The sequence below is a fragment of the Herpailurus yagouaroundi genome, unplaced genomic scaffold (assembly GCF_014898765.1).
Source record: "Herpailurus yagouaroundi ecotype Mexico unplaced genomic scaffold, PumYag 162, whole genome shotgun sequence".
Classification (NCBI taxonomy): domain Eukaryota; kingdom Metazoa; phylum Chordata; class Mammalia; order Carnivora; family Felidae; genus Herpailurus; species Herpailurus yagouaroundi.
The window spans coordinates 68,205,494-68,226,452 of NW_024412403.1; the positions used below are offsets into that span (position 1 = coordinate 68,205,494).

Sequence of the window (20,959 nt, forward strand, 5' to 3'; positions counted from 1 at the left end):
AACATTTATTAGGAATTAATGTGATTTTGAATTTGAATGTTTTCCTCCCACTTAGGAACATTCTAGTTAGTTACTAGTAGCTACTTACTCTGTAGTTCTAGTTAGGAGTTCCTTTAATCACTAAAAAATTTGAGTACTCATTTAACTAGTTTCTTTGTAAGAAAGAATAGGCATTTGACCATCTGACAACTGTACTGTACTTCTATAAATGAAATGACTGATCAGATATATTTGCAAGATAATTTATATAAGTACATTCCATGATCTACATTTAATCAACATGAATCTTTACCATCAAAGAGTGACCAAACGATCTACTGCCAAAATATCAGGAATTCTCTAGGAATTCCTCTTTTGCAGAATAGTAAGTATGAACTAGGGGAACACCATATTGAGTTCATGGCCAAAATAGTTGATGGGCTCTGTTCATTAACTCAACAAATATTTATAAAGAGTGATTGCTGTCTGCTTGATACTGCAACTCAGGCGAACAGAGAATAGATAATATTTCTGCCCTTCAGAAGCTCAATTTCAAGAAGTTGAAAGGTAGCAGAATATGCTACTTTGGCATAAAGATTAATTTTGAGCAGGCAAATGAGAGAGAGGCAAATGAGAATCTGCCAGTACAGAAAGAGTCTTCCCTGAGCATACTTTATCAAACTAAAAGCAGAAGCCTCTCAGAAATGAAGACTGCTATAAATCCCCCCTCCCAAAGAAGTTTTATGGCCATGAAGAAGATGGAAAGTTGGTGCCAAGATAGATCTAGACAAATAACCCACATATGCTATTAGTTTTCCAAATATATTTACCTTCCCATAATTTCCTGATGTTGGAAGCCTAAAATCCCTTTTGTTTTTACCTGTCACCTCTCTATGAATTTATTATTCTTTGTTAAGATGCTACCCAAGCCCAAACCACTCACTGGAGTTACTCATTATGTGAGGTTTCTTCTGCAGGATGTGTACTGCACACATTAATAAACTGTTTTTCTCTTGTTAATCTGTTTTGTTTTCCTTTTTTGTCAGTCTAATTTTCAGAGCCCCAGGGAATGAACCTAAGACAGGTAGAGGAAACATTTTTTTCTTCCCCTACAAAGTGAAACAAGTATAATTAAGACACAAAATATTGGGGCCTGGGTGGCTCAGTTGGTTAAGCGTCCAACTTCAGCTCAGGTCATGATCTCCCTGTCCGTGAGTTCGAGCCCCGCATCAGGCTCTGTTCTGACAGCTCAGAGCATGGAGCCTGCTTCAGATTCTGTGTCTCCCTCTCTTTCTGCCCTTCCCCCACTCACACTCTGTCTCTCTCACTCTCAAAAATGAATAAATGTTAAAAAAAATTTAAAAAAAAAACAAAGACACCAAAATGTCAGCACTATGATAAAGGTAGGTAGGTTGTGTGGTTTCCCAAAGATAACTGGTGCAGCTATTAGCTGCTTCAGAAAACCTTGCTGAGGAAAAGAGCACTTAACATTAAATAAAGTTTCTGACCATAAAAAATGATTCAGTAAAAAAGAAACCCCCAAGTGGTGAGAGGATGGGCAAAATGGGTGAAGGGGAGTGGGAAGTACAGGCTTCTAGTTATGGAATAAGTAACTAATAGGGATGAAAGGTACAGACAGCATAGGGAATACAGTTAATGGTATTGTAATAGCCTGTGTGGTAACAGATGGTAGCTACACTTGTGGTGAGCACAGCCTAAGTATAGAGTGATTTTATCACTACACTGTATACCTGAAACTAATAATCACACTTCAGTTTAAAAAAAAAAAAAAGACAGTTCAAAAGGCATCTAACACAACATAAAAAAGAAAAAAAGAAAAGAAACCCCTAAGAAGGCACACCAATAAGGGTATGACTACACAAGAGTGCCTCTTGCTGGAATTTAAAAAGTTCTGATGAATCTGGGTCCATAATTATGAGTGGTGGGCAGTTCCTTCCTCCCCAAAAAAACATGGGAGGGAAAAATTACCCTGAGATAATGACCTGACCACAAAGAGACAGAAATAACCTTTGCAGAAAGCTCAGTCACAAAGGAAGCAAGAAAAATTTGCATAAATTATTTCAACTAGTAAAAGAGGAAAGGTACTAAAGCCTGAACAAACTTGAAATTAAAAAATTAAATAAAACCCAAAGGTTAAAACTATACTTCAATCTGTTCTAAGACTTCAAACTCAAAATACTGGAAAAAAACAAACTGTTTATAACATGATATTTAAATTAATTTTGGCTTCACAGCTAATTTCTTTTAACGGAAATAGTTATAACTGGACTGGTTTTGTTATATAAAGCAATGCAGTTTCTATTTTAAAATAGTGTAACATTAATTAGAACCCAGGGGTGCCTGGGTGGCTCAGTCGGTAAAGCGTCCAGCTTCAGCTCAGGTCATGATCTTGCAGTTCGTGGGTTCCAGCCCTGCATCCGGCTCTGTGCTGACAGCTCGGAGCCTGGAACCTGCTTCGGATTCTGTGTCTCCCCCTCTCTCTGCCCCTCCCCTCCTCATGCTCTGTTGCTCTCTCTCTCTCTCTCTCAAGAGTAAATAAACATTAAAAAAAAAAAGAATCTATAACTATACTTTTAAGTGAACAGAATCGGCAATCCTGGGGTACTTTTAAATATAGATTTTTATATTACAAGAAAAAGTAGACGGGCAAATTTGACAACTATTGTGAGACTAAACATTAAAGGTCTGAATCCATGTTATGGGGGTACCTTTAAATGTAAGAGGGCAGAGAGCCGAGAATGATAGCAAGTAGAATTCATAAGTAATAAATACTCTGAGTTCACCACAGAAGGCAAGGCTATGCCAAGAACATCTCAGATTCTTGAAGAGAATAATATACATTGTGACTCTCAAAATATTCATCATTACCCATATTTATTTGACCAAAGAAATATTTTTAAAAATGTTTTTAAAGAAATTCATTGTAGGATACATAGTAAACCATGAGCAATGCTGGAATGGATTATAATTGCCTTTCACAAGTACTATTCATTTGATATATTTGTTTGTCTAACTAGATTTGTAAATCTTCAATGGCAAAAAATGTGCCATATGTAGTTCCCCGCTATCATTTTTTTAAGTTCCAGGTAATATGCTAAAAAAAAAACAAGCACCCTTTATATTATTTTAATCTTGGGAGGTACACAATTATCGCCATTATATAGATGGAGAATTTGAGGATGAAAGAGGTTGGGCAACTTGTCCAGGGTCTTTTAGCCCATAAATTGCTGAGGTGGAATACAAAATCAAGTCTGTTTAACTCTTCCAATACCTAGCATGGCCTCTGGCATATATTAGGCAATTGAAACATGTTTAAAAAATTCATGTTAAAAAAAAAAAAACTCATGCCCAATATTAATAATCTATCTTTAACTCTTCTCTAAAGGAAATTTTCATCAATGATTTAAATCTAAATTTTAGCTCACTATTTAAAAAAAAACTTGTAACTGAGAAATGCAGCTGTAGTTATTAAAAGACTAGTTTTAGTTCTCTTAAAAAACTGACTTCTGGAATATGCAAGTTTCACTTTAGTAAATGAAAATTTAGCTTTAAGTCTAAGGCTACATGAAAATCACCTTTGAGATAGCTCTATTTCATCACAAATGACTAGGAGCTAAGTCATTTACGTGTGTGTGTGTGCGTGTGTGTGTGTGTGTGTGTGTGTGTGTGTGTGTGTGTTATTCTTTCCATTGGCTCTAAGAATCTGGATGGGTCAGTCATAAATAATATGCTGTCAGTATTTTCACTTTTGGTCCACTTGAAACAAGGATGAATGACAAACTGTGTCATATCTAAATGACAATACCTATCTGTGCCATATTTACTGATAAAACTCAAGTGAACATACTAAAACCATTATGAACTCATACATGTTTTTACCATAATTACATATGAACAATTAAGGCACTTTTTTACTTCAAGGGTTAAATAAAATAATTGACTATCACTGCCTCTCTCTGTAGGCTTGGCCCACAAAAAGTGTCTTATCAAGTGAGTAAGACTATATATTTGGTCCATCAGATTTTTGTCTTTCATTATGTCCTTTGCTTTGAAAGTACATCTAGTTACTGGAGTGCTGGTACTCAGAAATGTGTTTTCAGAACAAGAATGAAAGCAATAGTAAAAGAAACAGCTGGAGGAGCAAGTTGGTGGAGCAGGAGTATCCTGAGTTCATCTCCTTCCCCAGAAAATAAGGCTACAACTAAATACAGAGCAACTCTCTGAGAACAACCTAAAGATTAGCTATTCCACAGATAAAGATATAAAGACAAAGCACATGGAGAAAAGTAGGAGAGACAGAGATGAGATCTGGTGCAGTGACCCACAGGGGGAGAGATGGCACAGGTATAGAGGTCTTCCCTATGCAGCAAGGGTTTCAAACCCGACATCAGGCTACCTTGCCCTGGAGATGTTCATCCAGAGAAGTGCCCATAAATTTCTGGCTTTGAAAATCAGTGGAGCATAATTCTGGGACAGCAGAGAGGCTATAGGAAACAAAGACTGTATTCTTAAAGGTCTATGCACAAACTTACTTGCTCTGAGACCCAGCACAGAGGCAGCAGTTTGAAAACTGCCTCAGCTATATGTAAAGGAAAGCTGAGTGATTTCCTGACTGATTTTAGGGTATGTGCTGGAGGACCAGGGATCTGTAAGAACTTTCTCTGGGAATGGAAGTACTGGTGGGTTCCATTTCTGATACTCTCCCATCTACTCTGTTAGCATCACATACCACTCCCCAGCGTTGCCCTGTGGACTCACCACACCAACTGGCAGGTGGCATTGGCTGCGACTAGCACCTCATAAAAGCATGTTCTGCCTCACTGCATCCAGTGGAAAGCAATGGCCTGGACTGGAGCCCACCCAAACTGGCTGGTAGGGGGAGCTGTAGACAGCCCGACCCACCAGTGTGCCCACAACAGTTGCAGCCCAATCAAAAGGAAAGTGCATGAAGTCAATACAGGGGACACCCCTGTTGCACTTAGTTTTGTTGACCTGGAGAGGACTGTGCTTCTGGCCCCTCCAGGACACCTTCTACATAAGGCTACTCTTTGAAGACCAACAATTGATCTACCTAATACATAGAAACAAACACAGAAAGTCAGGCAAAATGAAGAGACAGAGGAATATGGTACAAATGAAAAAACAAGACAAAACTTCAGAAGAAGAACTACACAAAAAGTGTGATCTACCATATAAAGAGTTCAAAGTAATTATCATAAAGATGCTCATCAAACTTGGGAGAAGAATGGATGAACACAGTGAGAATTTCAACAAAGAGATAGAAAATATAAAAAAGAACTAATCAGAGCTAAAGAATGAAATAAATGAAACGAAAAATAAGTTAGAAGGAAATCAACAGCAGATTAGACAATGCAGAAAAACCAAAGAGCAATCTGGAAGACCATGTAGTAGAAACCAGCAAAAAGACTGAAGAACTTGAAAAAATTAGAATAGTTTAAAAGACTTCTGGGACAACATCAAATGTACTAACATTTGCATATTAGGGGTCTTGGAAGAAGAGTAAGAGAAAGGGGTACGAAACTTATTTGAAGAAATAGTAGCTGAAAACTCCCTAACCTGGGGAAGGAAACATACATCCATGTTCAAGAAGCACAGAAACTCCCAACAAGATTAACCCAAAAGAGTTAATACCAAGAAACACAATAATTAACATGTCAAAAATTTAGGAGAGAATCTTAAAATCATCAAGAGATAAGAAACTAGTTATGTAATAAGGGAATGTCCACAAGGCTGATATTTAGCAGCAACTTTGCAGGCCAGAGGGGAGTTGAATGATATATTCAAAGTTCTGAAAGGAAAAACCTACAACCAAGAGTACCCAGCAATATTATTCAAAATAGAAGGAGCTATAGAGTTCCCCAGACAAACACAAGTTAAAGGAGCTCATCACCACAAAAACCAGCCTTACGAGAAATATTAAAAGGGACTTCTTTAAGCAGTTAAAGGCCATAACTAGAAGAAATTTATGAAAAGAAAAAAATCTCACTAGTAAAAGCAAACATATAGTAAAGACAGTAGACGAACCACTTATAAAGCTAGTATGAAAGCTAAAAGACAAAAGTAATAGTCAAGTGTATCTACAATAATTAGTTAAGAGACACTAAAATAAAGAGTAAAATATGATGTCAAAAACATGGTGGTGGGAGAGTGTTTTAGAATGTGTTCAAACTTAAGTGACCATTAACTTAATATAGACTGCCATAATTTTGAGCATTATATATGAACCTCATGGTAACCACAAACCCAAAATCTATAACAGCTACACAAAAAATAAAGACAGCCAAGCATACCACTAAAAGTCATCAAATCACAGAAAAGAAAACAAGAGAAGAAAAAAAACAACCACAAAAACAATGAACAAAATGAACAAAATGGCAATAAGTACACACCTGTTATAATTACTTTAAATGTAAATGGAGGGGCGCCTGGGTGGCGCAGTCGGTTAAGCGTCCGACTTCAGCCAGGTCACGATCTCGCGGTCCGTGAGTTCGAGCCCCGCGTCGGGCTCTGGGCTGATGGCTCAGAGCCTGGAGCCTGTTTCCGATTCTGTGTCTCCCTCTCTCTCTGCCCCTCCCCCGTTCATGCTCTGTCTCTCTCTGTCCCAAAAATAAATAAACATTGAAAAAAAATAAAAAAAAATAAAAAAAAATAAAAATAAATGTAAATGGACTAATGTCCAATCAAAAGACACAGCATGATTAAATGGATAAAAAAGAAGACCCATCTACATGCTGCCTACGAGACTCATTTCAGACCTAAAAACACATACAGGCTGAAAATAAAGGGATGGAAAGAAGATATTTCATGCAAATGAAGTGAAAAGAAAGCTGAAGTAGCAATACATATATCAGACAAAATAGACTTTATAACAAAGACCATGAGACAAATAAGGGCATTACATAATGATGAAGAAATCAATACAGGAGGATTTAACAGTTGTAAACGTATATATTTTTTCACCTAATATATTACATATATAAATATATGCACCTAATATAGACACACCTAAATATTTAAAGCAAATTATTAACAAATGTAAAAGGAGAAACTGACAGTAATACATAATAGCAGAGACTTTAATAACCCATTTATGTCACTGAATAGATCATCGAGACAGAAAATCAATAAGGAAAAAGTGGTCTTAAACGACACTTTAGACCAGAAGGATTTATATACACAGAACATTCCATCCAAAACCAGCAAACTACACATTCTTTTTAAGTGCACATGGAACATTCTTGAGGATAAATCACAGGTTAAACAACAAAATAAGTCTCAACAAATTTAAGACTGAAATCATATTAAGTATCTCTTCCAACCACAATGGTATAAAACTAGAAATCAATTACAAGAAAAAAAAACTGGAACAAACACAAACACGTGGAGGCTAAACAACATGCTATTAAATAAACAATGGGTCAACAAAGAAATAAAAGAGGAAATAAAACATTACATTGAGACAAATAAAAATGGAAACATAACATTCCAAAATCTATAGGATTCAGCAAAAGTAGTTCCAAGAGGAAAGTTTATAGCAATACAGGCCTACCTAAAAAAAAAAAAAAAATCTAAAACCTAATCTTAAACCTAAAACAACTAGAAAAAGAAAAATCCCACAGCTAATAGAAGAAAAAAATAATGAAGACCAGAGCAGAAATAAATTAAATTAAAAAAAAAAGATCAATGAAACTAAGAACTGATTCTTCAAAAATATAAGCAAAATAAACCTTTAGCCAAATTCATCAAGAAAAAAAGAGAGGGCCCAAATAAATAAAATCAGATGAAAGAGAGGTTACAACTAACACCATAGAAGTACAAAGGATTATAAGAAACTACTTGGAAAATTACATGCCAACAAATTAGACAACATAGAACCCACAAAAAATGAAATATACAATCTTACAAGAGTGAATCAGGAAGAAGCAAAATCTTAACAGACCAATTACTAGTAATGATATCAAATCAATTATCAACAAAGCTTCCAACAAACACAAGTCCAGGATCAGTGGCTTCCCAGGTGAATTCTACCAAACATTTAGAGTTAGTATCTACTCTTCTCAAACTACTCCAAAAAATTTAAGAGAAAGGAACACTTCAAAATTCATTCTACAAGGCCAGCATTACCTTGATACCAAAACTAGACAAAGACACTAAAAAGAAAAGGAAAAAAAGAAAATTATAGGCCAATAACCCTGATAAACATAGATAGATGCAAAATTCCTCAATAAAATATTAGCAAATGGCATTCAATGATGCATTAAAAGGATCATAAATCATGATCAAGTGGGATTTATTCCAGGGATGCAAGGATGGTTCAATATCCACAAATCAATCCATATGATATACCATATTAACAAAGGAAAAAAATCATATGATAATCTCAACACTTGTAGATAAAGCATCTGACAAATCCAATAAGCCATTTATGGTAAAAACTCCCAATGAAGTATGTTTAGAGGGAAGATACCTCAAAATAATACAGGATATATATGACAAACCCATAGCTAACATCATATTCAATGGTGAAAAACAGAGCTTCTCCTCTAAGATCAGGAACAAGACATGGATTTCACCCTTGCCACTTTTATTGATCATAGTTCTTGAAGTCCTAGTCATAGCAATCAGATAAGAAAAAGAGATACAAGGCATCCAAACTGGGAAGTAAGAAGAAAACCATCACTGTTTCCAAATGATGTAATACTATATATAGAAAATCCTAATGATTCCACCAAAAAACTATTAGAATAAATTAATTCATTAAATTTGTAGGTTAAAAAATTAATTGACAGACATCTGTTATATTTCCATATGCTAATAATGAAGTAGCAGAAAGAGAAATTAAGAAAACAATCCCATTTACAATTGTATCAAAATAATAAAATATCTAGTAATAAATTTAACCAAGGAGGTGAAAGACCTGTATTCTGAAAACTATAAGACACTGATGAAAGAAACTGATGATGGCACAAGTGGAAAGATATACTGTGCTCATGGATTAGAAGAATTAATATTAAAATGTCCATACTACTCAAAGTAATCTACAGATTCAATGCAGTCTCTATCTACATTGGCATTTTTCACAGAACTAGTACAAATGAATCCTAAAAGTTGTATGGAACAACAAAAGACCCTGGATAGCCAAAGTAATCTTGAAAAAGAACAACAAAGCTGGAGGTATCACGTTCCCAGATTTCAAATTATAGTAAAAAGCCCTAGTATTTAAAACAGTATGGTGCTGGCACAAAAACATGTAGACCAGTGAAAAAGAATAGAGAGTTCAGAAATAAACCCAAACTCCTATGGTCAGTTATCTGTGACAAAGGAGGCAAGAATATACAATGATAGTCTCTTCAACAAATGGTGGCTGGGAAAATTGGACAACTACATGCAAATGAATGAAACTAAACCACTTTCTTATATAAAAATACTCTAAATGTATTAAAGACCTAAATGTAAGACATGAAACCATAAAACTCCTAAAACAAAACACTGGCAATAAACTCTTGGACATCAGTGTTGGCAATTTTTTTTTTGGATCTGTCTCCTCAGAAAACAAAAGGAAAAATAAACTATTGTGACTATGTCAAACTAAAAAGCTTTTATACAGTGATATAATACCAACAAAACAAAAAGCAATGGGGAAGATTATCTGCAAATGATATATCTGATAAGGGGTTAATATCCAAAATATATAAAGAACTCATGCAACTCAAAACCAAAAATCACCCCTAAAAAATTCAGTTAAAAAATGGGTAGAGACCCTGAATACACATTTTTCCAAGGAACACATACAGATGGCCAAAAGACACATGGAAAAATACTCAACATCACTAATCATCAGGGAAATGCAAATCAAAACCACACTGAGGTATTACCTTACACTTGTCAGAGTGGCTAGTGTAAAAAGACAAGAAATAACAAGTATTGGCAAGGATATGAAAGAAAAGGGAAACCTAGTGCATGGGGGTCAAAATGTATATTGGTGTAGCCACTATAGAAAACAGTATGGAAGCTCCTAAAAAAATTAAAAATACAAATACCTCATAATCCAGCAAATATATTTATGTGTATTTATCCAAAGAAAATGAAAATATGAATTCAAAAAGATATGCACCCCATCTTCACTCCAGCATTATTTACAATAGCCAAGATATGGAAGCAACATAAGTGTCCATGAATTAGACAGATAAAGAAGATGTGGTATATAAAATAAATACAATGGAATATTACTCAGCCATAAAAACGAATGGAATCTTACCATTTGTGATAACATCGATGGTTCTAGAGGGAATTATGCTAAGTGAAATTAAGTCAGAGAAAATAAAATTCCATATGATTCTACAGTTATATGTAGCATCTAAAAAACAAAGTAAATAAAACAAACAGATCTATAAAAACAGATATAAATTGGTTGTTGCCAGAGAGGGGAGACAGGCAGGGGGATGGACAAAATAAATGAAAAGAGGCATAAGCTTCCAGTTATTAAATAAATAAGTCAAAAGGATGTAAAGTATAGCATAGGGAATATAGTCAATAATATTGTAATACATTTGTGTGATGACAGTTGATAACTAGACTTATCATGATATCATTTTACAATGTATATAAATGTCGAATCACTTTGTATAATTGACACTTATGTAATATTGTATGTGAACTATCCTTTAATTAAAAAAAAAGAGTAAAAGAAACATACTAGAAAAATTGAGGGGAAAAAACACCTTAAGTTTTCACTCAGCTATAGTGTAAAAAGATATATCTATCCTCTGAGATCATCATGCCTCACCAGAACTTTTTACCTGAAACTCCTCTGCAAAGTAATCACAGCAGATGGAAGCTTCTTTAACCTCTTTCTAGTTTGGAAACCCTTCCAATAAGCTTGAATCAAGCAAGCTGCTTGATGTAGTTTCTGAAATTAAAGGCCAGAATTAATATAGAGACATTTCTAGGAAAATCTTGTTTAGAAGTTTACCTCTCAAAATATCAGGCCTGGGCAAGTATTAATCTCTACCTCTAATAAACTGGGGAGGAGGCAATTTCATAGGACAAGGACAGGTAAGGTCTAAGAATATTAAACCCGACCTGCCAAAAGAGGTACATACACTAGGTTCTCAGGCAGTATCTAGAATGTGTTCAAGATACAGTCTGATTATCTCTGGATTCTCCTTAATTAATCTCACTTCTACTCTTTTTATAAAGATTTCATAGTTCTGATTTTAAATGCTTTCCCCTCTGCTTGACTTCTTATGCCTGACCTCATTTATTCAAGCATTCAAGGGTATGAATAACTCTTTGAACAGGCTAAAAAAGAAAAAAGGCTCTAAGGTTAAAAATCGGGTCCACAGAAACCTCTTACCCTATCAAACTACAGCTGCTCTGAATATTTGAGGAGATAAGTAAAGAATGGGGGAGAGACAGCAAATAAAAAATTCAAGAAGCTACCACTCTCCAGTATTTTGAAACTAAAATGTTTACTGACATGTTAGCAAATACACAAGTTATTTTTTTAGAATTTATTACCTGTTCTTCTACTTCCTGATAGACCTTTGGGGTTAAAAGGGCAATGAGCTGTCCAAGTTCTTGACTAAACTCTGTCCCAGGCTTCTGCTTATTCCGTAGACTTCTGAGTCCTGAAATGGAATAACAAAGGTACATATAAAATAAAATATGATTTGCTATCTAATCAGGATTAATTTGAGGTTAAAAAGTCTGGTTTAGAAAGAAATGAATACAACAGTAAGATTAATTACATGATTTTTTTTTCCTTTTCTCAAAGACTTCTAGATTGAAGTCTTTAGGATATTTCTCTGTCCTAAGAGATTTTATATGATCACTTGTAATATCTGATGCAAAGGCTGTCTCCTCAGTATCTTAAGTGGAATCATTGTGGTAAATCAAAGAGGAGAGATACAGAATTTTTTACCTGTTTCAACATAAATACCTTAAGCTGAAACACTTTTAAAAATAAATAGCATACTGAGTAAATGACTATACTGTGGAAGCATTTAAACAGGTTACTAGTCATTCTTAAATAAAGCTATTTATTAAATAAAAATATACAGTATTGTATGTAATTTGGGGCAAATCAATAGGTTACTGAGCAATTATTATAGAAGTGCTATAAATACTGCATTTTCATTCCAAAATAAAACACAGAAGTAGTATAAGCTATAAAGTAAGTACTATTTGTAAGCATGTTGAAATGATGTATTGTAGTATTCACTGTAAATAAAGTAAAATGCCCTTGGTGTATATAATTGGGGAGGCCACTATACAGATCTGACCATGTCTTTATACTCTCTTCAAAACTCAAGCTCTCAGCGGTATTAATAATTGTAAAATAGCTTTTTTCTAATTTTTTTTTTAATTTTATTTATTCTCCAATTAGTTAACATACAGTGTAGTCTTGGCTTCAGGAGTAGAATCCAGTGATTGATCACTTAACATGCTCACTCAATGCTCATCTCAACTATTGCCCTCCTTAATGCCCTTCACCCATTTTCTCCACTCCCATCTACCCTCAGTTTGTTTTCTGTATTTAAGAGTCTCTTATGGTTTGCCTCCCTCTCTGTTTAATAATTGTAAAATATCTTGAGGAAACTGAGTAAGTTCTACTATTGAGAAAATAAAGGGAGATGAATTGTTAAGGTGAAATTCCTTTATAATGAACTCTATTAGACATTCACATTTCTATAGAATAAATCAAATTACAAAATTTAAAAATGACTATTTGGCACAATATCAACTGGAGAATACTATTACTGGCACTTTCTTTCCATCTTTATTCCTATAACAAAATAATTACAATGTTCACAGTAATGACTGATGGAAGGTAAGCTACTAAATAGTGCTTTCCAAATCATCAAGCATGATTAGAAGGCCACTGTAACAGTCTGGATATTAAAAGCATAATTTAATGTTGTAATCTTTAAAAATTTCCATATAATATGGCCCTGTATTAGTGAGTACATTCAGAACTAGAAACCTATTTCCTGACCATGCTGAATAAGAAAATATAGTGTAATGAATTCATGGCCCCGGGTTGCAAAGAAATAAAACAAACCTAACAGAACTTTGCTTGGCAATTAAAAACAAAACCAATAACACCATCATCTGTGGGATTCTGGATAAATTACCTAATTTTTTCATGGCTCTGCTTCCATTGCTATAAAATGAGGATATCTCTTGGGGTGCCTGGGTGGCTCAGTCGATTGAGTGTCTGACTTCGGCTCAGGTCATGATCTCACAGTTCGTGAGTTCGAGCTCCACGTCGGGCTCCGTGCTGACAGCTCGGAGCCTGGAGCCTGCTTCAGATTCTGTGTCTCCCTCTCTCTCTGCCCCTCCCTTGCTCATGATCTGTCTCTCTCTCTCTCAAAAATAAATAAACATTTAAAAAAATTTTTTAAATGAGGATATCTCACAGGGTTTTTAAATATTTTAATGTAGAATAAGGTATACAGAACTATAACTGACATAGTAAATTTTCAATTAAATGAAAGCTATTATATGGAAGTGGCGTTGTGCTGAGCCTTTCCTCCTCCAAATTTCTGACTTTTTATTCATATATAATTTTGGATGTGAGGAAGACTTTTTGTTTGCTTTGAGAAAAAGCAGTGAAAAGTATTCAGTGAATACTGAAGAGTATTATAAATTGATGTAAAGATCAAAAGGGCTGTCAATCTCTCAAGCATAGCTCTATTTTCTCCAGTAAAGTTAATCTTATTAAGGTCACCAGTCTTTTTGGTCATTATTTTACTATACTACATAGTATATTCAATACACAACTTTTTTTTGTCAGAGAAGTATCCATTGTAACCTCATCAACAAAGCACCATAAGCCATCTGTTGAGACACAAAGACAGCTTGATTACATAAAGACTTTTTCCTGAATTGGTATCTGTTGTAATAGGGTTTTATCTACACACACCAGTTATTGAGTTTTTTAAAGTACAAGAATTTTAGTGATTCAACACTTCCATACAACACTCAATGCTCATCACAAGCATACTTCTTAATCCCCAACACTATTTAACCACTAAATTGTACACATGAAATTAATATTACACTGCATAACAACTGGAATTTAAATAAAACCTTAAAAAATACAGAAATTTTGTAAACCATCAATAAAAATTTCTTTTTGAGAATCTCAAGAAAATAAAGAATATATGCACTACCTTTGTAGCAGGCACTTAGTCTCAGTAAAATCAAAATTTCCTGATGGGTTTCAGTCATCAGCAGTAGAAGCTTTGCAGCAGTACTTCTTATCACAGAGCTAGAAGTTGATAAAAGCTTGAAAACAACTTCATCTAAAATTGAATGTAGTGTTTTTCCTTCTATCCGGAGTAAATCACCCCTAATAGAACAAAATAAAAAGATAAAGAATGTACCATTACTAATGGATGTATAGGTATCATAAAAATTAAACATAAGTTTTAGCAACTTTATGCCTAACTGTGGCCAAATGCAAGAAAATAACCCAGTTTTTAAACATAGAGCTTAGTTCCACAAATGTATCACATTAAATCAATTATTATTTATTGAATTCCTACTGTGTGCAAGGCACCATGCTCGGTAAAACAGGGAATACAAAGCAGCTGAATGCCCTCTCTGAAAAACCTATAATCAAATTGCAGAGGAAAGATAAACGCGCAAAATATTACATAGATGATTTAAAAACTTACAAGCAACAATAAGAGGAAAATCACAAGACAGTACATGGTTCATTGCTTAACGATGTGAGAAAAATCCTATAGGAATTCAATTATCATGGACTTAATATAGGAGGAATTTATCTTTCCTTAGGTATTTCCTTCATTACATGAACAATTATCTTCTTGTACTACTTACGTGATGAAAACTTATCTGAAACTTGGAAACAGCCAAAAGAAATAACTGGGTATCTTTCACTCACCTGCCCCTACGGAGTATGTGATTTTCTAGGGGTGTGTACCTTTGCTTGACTATGTGTTTACTATTGATTAGGATATTTTGCAATTCTGTAAGCTAACCTTGATAAGCTAACCTTACAAAAAACGAGTAACAGTGATTCTTATCTGAGAGCAATGCAAACAGATTCTTAATCAACAATACAAATGGATTTGTCCAGTAGAAAAAGTAACTGTAATGGTTACTATCTACTGTTTTATAAGACATCAATTAGGTTTTTTAGCTATTAGCAAATTCATTTCTACATTCCTTTGACAAACCCCTCTTTAAATCTCCCTTCCTCAAGATTCCTCAAAAAATTAAAAATAGAACTACCCTACGACCAAGCAATTGAATTACTAGGTATTTATCCAAGGGGTACAGGTATGCTGTTTTGAAGGGACACGTGCACCCCAATGTTTATAGCAGCACTATCAACAATAGCCAAACTATGGAAAGAGCCCAAATGTCCATTGATGGATGGATGGATGGATAAAGAAGATGTGGTGTGTATACACACACACACACACACACACACACACACACACACACACACACAATGGAGTATTACTTGGCAATCAAAAAGAATGAAATCTTGTCATTTGCAGCTATGTGGATGGAACTAGAGGGTATTATGCTAAGCGAAATTAGAGAAAGACAAATATTATGACTTCACTCATATGAGGACTTTAAGACACAGAACAGATGAACATATGGGAAGGGAAGCAAAAATAATACAAAAACAGGGAGGGGGACAAAATAGAAGAGACTCTTATTAAATATGGAGAACAGAGGGTTGCTGGAGGGGTTGTAGGAGGGGGGATGGGCTAAATGGGTAAGGGGCATTAAGGAATCTACTCCTGAAATCATTGTTGCACTATACACTAACTTGGATATAAATTAAAAAAATAAAATAAAATAAAATAAATCTCCCTTCCTCAAATTCTCCTTTGAACCTATAAACATCTTACTGGTTCCTTCATTAATAAATAAGTTGAATAAAATTTTTTTGACACATTCGCCACCAATATAATGATAGGGAACATACCCATTGTGCCACAAAGTTTCCTTGTGTTTCATTGTCATACCCCAACTCCTTCATCTCCCTGTTAGCCTATCCCTTGACAACCACTAATCAACTTTCTGTCACTAAAATTAGTTTATGTTTTCTAGAATTTTATACAAATGGAATCATACAGTATGTCTTTTTTTGGCCCAGCTTCTTTCACTCAGCACAATTATTTTAATATTCATCTGTATTATCTCATGTATGAATAGTTCATTCTCTTTTTTTGCTGAGTAGTAGTCTCTTGTATGGATATACCTATAGTTAATTCACCTGTAATGGACATTTGCATTGTTTCTAGTCATTGGCTATTACAGATAAAACTGCTATTAACACTTGTGTACAAGTCTTTGTATGGACATATGCTTTCATTTTTCTCAGGCAAATACCTAGTAGTGGAATGGATGGAAAATATGGTAGGTACATGCTTATTAAGAAAATGACAAACTATTTTCTAAAGTAACTGTACTATTATATTACTCCCGCTAGCAGGGTTGATTCCTCCATATTTTTGTCAACATTTGAATCAGTAAGTGTTTTAAATTTTAGTCATTTAACAAGTGTAGAGTCGTATCTCTCTAATGACTAGTGTTGCTGAACATCTTTTCATGTGCTTATTTGCCACCCATGTTATCTGTTTGTTCTCTATTTTGAAGAGTGTCTTATGTTTTTGTCCCCCTCCCTGTTTTTATATTATTTTTGCTTCCCTTCCCTTATGTTCATCTGTTCTGTGTCTTAAAGTCCTCGTATGAGTGAAGTCATATTTGTCTGTCTCTGACTAATTTCGCTTAGCATAATACCCTCTAGTTCCATCCACATAGCTGCAAATGACAAGATTTCATTCTTTTTGATTGCCAAGTAATACTCCATTGTGTGTGTGTGTGTGTGTGTGTGTGTGTGTGTGTGTGTGTGTGTATACACAACACATCTTCTTTATCCATCCATCCATCCATCAATGGACATTTGGGCTCTTTCCATAGTTTGGCTATTGTTGATAGTGCTGCTATAAACATTGGGGTGCACGTGTCCCTTCAAAACAGCATACCTGTACCCCCTTGGATAAATACCTAGTAATGCAATTGCTGGGTCGTAGGGTAATTCTATTTTTAAATTTTTTAGGAATCTCCATCCTGTTTTCCAGAGTGCCTGCACCATTTTGCTCATTTTTCAAACTGGGCCTTTTTTAAATTTTGAGAGTTTGTATATATTCCAGATACAAATACTTAAGATACATGCTTTTCAAATATTTTTTGCCAGTCTGTTTTGTCTTTTTCATTTTCTTAAATAGTGTCTTCTGAAGAGCAGATTTTTAAAATTTTTGATGAAGTCTAAACTAATCAATTTCTTCTTTCATGGATTTTACTTTTGTTGTTATATCTAACAATTTAAGAAATTTTATGCAAACCAAGGTCATAATGGCTTTCTACTATTTTCTTCAAGAACTTTTGTAGTTTATATTTTGCATTTATGTCTATTATCCATTTTGAATTAATTTTTGTATTGGTTAAGAGGTATAGATCAAAATTCTTCTCTTTAAATATCAATAGCTAATTGTTCCATCACACTTTAAAAAACTATCCTTTTCACCTTAAATGGCCTTTACACCTGTTTTGAAAATCAATTGTTCATATATGTGTTAAGTCTATTTCTGGATTCTATTCTGTTACATAGATATATTTACATAGATATAGATATACATAGATATATTTGTATATATTTGCATTAGTACCTCATTGTTTTAATTATGTTAGCTTTATAAAGCCTTAAAATTGGGTAGTGTTAGCTCTCCAACTTTGTTCATTTTCAAAGTTGGTTAGGCTATTTTATATTTTAGGTTCTTTGGTTTTCATATGAATTGTAGAAATCAGTTTGTCAATTTCTACAAAAATTAGATTTTGAGTGGGATTGCATTTAAAGTCTTTTAAGTTAAATTCAATTAAATTTGGAGAGAATTTGAATCTTAATATTGTACCACTCATCTATTTACATAGCGTATCTTTCCATTTATTTCCATATTCCTTAATTCCTCTCAGCAGTGTTAAGTTTTAAGTCTTTCCCATTTCTTTTCAGATTTAACCCAACACATTTCATATTTCTATGCTATTTTAAGTTGCAATATCTTAAAATTTTAATTTCTGAGTATTAATTGAAGGATATAAAACTTCAATTTATATTTTTATACTGATTTTACATCCTACTACCCTTGCTACAATCACTAATTTTAGTGGCTTCTTTGTACAGTCTATTGATTTTTCTACATAGATGACAATGTCATTTCCAAATACAGAGAGCTTTGTTTCTTCCTGTCTGTACAAATAACTTTTCCTTTCCTTGCTTGACTGTAAAAGATAGAAACTCCCATACAATGTTGAAGAGAAGTGATTGGAGAGGAGATCCTTATCTTGTCCGTGATCATTTAGGGAAAGCATTTAGCATTTTACCATTAAGTATTTCCTAGATAACTTTCATCAGGCTCACAAAGTTCTATCTTCTACTAGTACCGTGTTGTTATTCTTTTTGAAAAATCAGGAACGGATAATGGATTTTTCAAATGTTTTTTCTGTATCTACTAATACTATGATATATTTTTCCTTTTTTGTTTTGTTAATAGGATGAATTATATTGCTTGACTTTAGAATATTACTCTAGCCATGAATTCCTGGGGTAAATCCAACTTATTCAAAATTTATTAACTTTTTAATATATTATTGGGTTTCAATATATTATAATGTCTTTTGTTTGGTATCAAGTAATTCTGATCCCATATTATGAGTTGGAAACTATTTCTCCTCTTCAATATTCTGGAAGAGTTTGTTCAGGATTATTTCATTAAATGTTTATGAGAATTACAGTGAAAAAGCTGTCCAATCCTGCAGTTTTCTTTGTGGGAAGTGTTTTAGCCACAAAATCAATTTCTTCATACTTATAGGGTATTCAGATTATCTATCACTTCTTTTTTTGTTGTTGTTGTTGCTTCTGGAGCAAGTTTTAATAGTATGTGTCTTTCAAAGAATTTGTCCATTTTACCTTAATAAGCATAAAGTTGTTCACATTATTTCCTTATAGTACTTTTAATGTCTATTGACTTTATTGTGTTGTCTCCTAATTCCTGATATTGGTAAGTCGTATTCTTTTTTTTCCCCGAACAGTCTTGTTTCAGACTTATCAATTTCATTGATCATCTCAAAGAACCAGCATATGGTTTCATTGATCTTCTACACTGTTGTTACTATTTTACTGATTTCTGCTTTGATCTTTATCATTTTTTTTACGATTATATTTTTTTAAGTAATCTCTACATACAACATGGGGCTTAAACTCACAACCCTGAGATCAAAAGTTGCATACTCCACCAAGCCAGCCACGTGTCCCTATCATTTTCTTTCTTCTGCTGGAACTTAATTCCCTCCTCTTAGTTTCCTAAAGTGGAAGGTGAAGGCAATAATCTGACACTTTTCTTCTTTTCTAATACAGGTATCCCCAACATTTCAAAAGTTTGCATTATACCCCATGACTGCTATGAAATACCTACATTAGTACTTGTTTTTTGCTAACTAAAAGAAACTTGAAGGTTGCTTTTACCAAAAAAAAGGGGGGGGGGTTGGAGCATGTTTTGCAGCAAGCTGTTATAGAGGCAGTGCACATCCCAAAAAGCCAGAGTGGCACCAAGAAGCTCCTTCCCTGGAATCTGCACTCAGTATTTCAGCATCAAGCTGCCATCACTTTGAACTGTCTGTGAGAATCTTTGCTGTACCTCAATTTATTCTGTGCAACCTTTAGCAAGACACGTCCTAAGTTATCAGAAAAACGTGGGAGGTTATTTTTGGGGTCTTAAATGCACAACATTTTTTCCCACATAAATTAACAGTAATTGTTTCTTTGCTTTATACCATTTTGGCTTAGGAAACGTTTTATATGAATGCTTTACTTTTAGATAGTAGGGGAAACCTATGTTGGTATTAAGTGGTATAAATTTTCCCATTAAGTACACTTTAATTTAGATTCATCCCAGAAATTGGGATATGGTGTTTTAATTTCCATTTATTTAAAAATACCTTCTAAGTTAATTTTTTTTCTTGGTCCTTTGGGTTATTTAGACATGCATTATTTTCCCCACATTTGGGGATTTTTCAGAGGTCTTCTTGGTATTAATTTCTAGTTTAATTCCACTGAAGTTAGAGAACATACTTTGTATGACTTAAGTCCTTTCACGTTTATTGAAACCTATTTTATGGCCCCCAAATGGCCTCTCTAGGTAAATGTTCATTTGCATTTGAAAATAATGTGCATTCTGGTCTTCTTTGGTAGAATGTTCTAAAAATTTCAATCAAGTTGGTTGATATTGTTCAAATCTTCTGTAGTTATAATTTTTACCTACTTATTCTACCAATTATCAAGAAAGGGGTTTAGACATCTTCCACTTTACCTGTAGTTTTGTCAATTTTACCTTTCAAATCTATCAATTTTTTCTTTGTATCTTGAATCTCTGCTGCTAGGTCAATAAACATGTTTTCCTGATGAACGGATTCTTTATTATGAAATAACCATCACTGGGAATATTCTTTTTTCTGAAACTTACTTTTTCTGATATTAATATAGGTATTCCAGCTTTCTTTTTACTAGGGATAGCATAGTATATCTTTTTTCATCCTTTCACTTTTAATCTATTTGTGTGTTTTTATTTTTTTATTTATTTTTTTTTCAACGTTTATTTATTTTTGGGACAGAGAGAGACAGAGCTCGAACGGGGGAGGGGCAGAGAGAGAGGGAGACACAGAATCAGAAACAGGCTCCAGGCTCCGAGCCATCAGCCCAGAGCCTGACGCGGGGCTCGAACTCACAGACCGCGAGATCGTGACCTGGCTGAAGTCGGATGCTTAACCGACTGCGCCACCCAGGCGCCCCTATTTGTGTGTATTTATATATATATATATATATATATAT

General features: G+C 34.1%; 1 protein-coding gene across 10 annotated transcripts in view; it reads right to left on the bottom strand.

The window, feature by feature from the left end:
* The window catches only part of IQCB1 (IQ motif containing B1), a 64,082-nt gene that overhangs the window by 20,869 nt on the left and 22,254 nt on the right, over positions 1-20,959 (bottom strand). For all 10 annotated transcript variants that reach the window (XM_040484650.1, XM_040484653.1, XM_040484647.1 and 7 more), the window contains 3 exons: positions 14,199-14,377; positions 11,542-11,651; positions 10,821-10,930 (listed from right to left, as the gene is read on the bottom strand). In XM_040484650.1, the coding sequence (XP_040340584.1) occupies positions 10,821-10,930; positions 11,542-11,651; positions 14,199-14,377 (399 nt within the window). The remainder of the gene's footprint in view (positions 1-10,820; positions 10,931-11,541; positions 11,652-14,198; positions 14,378-20,959) is intronic.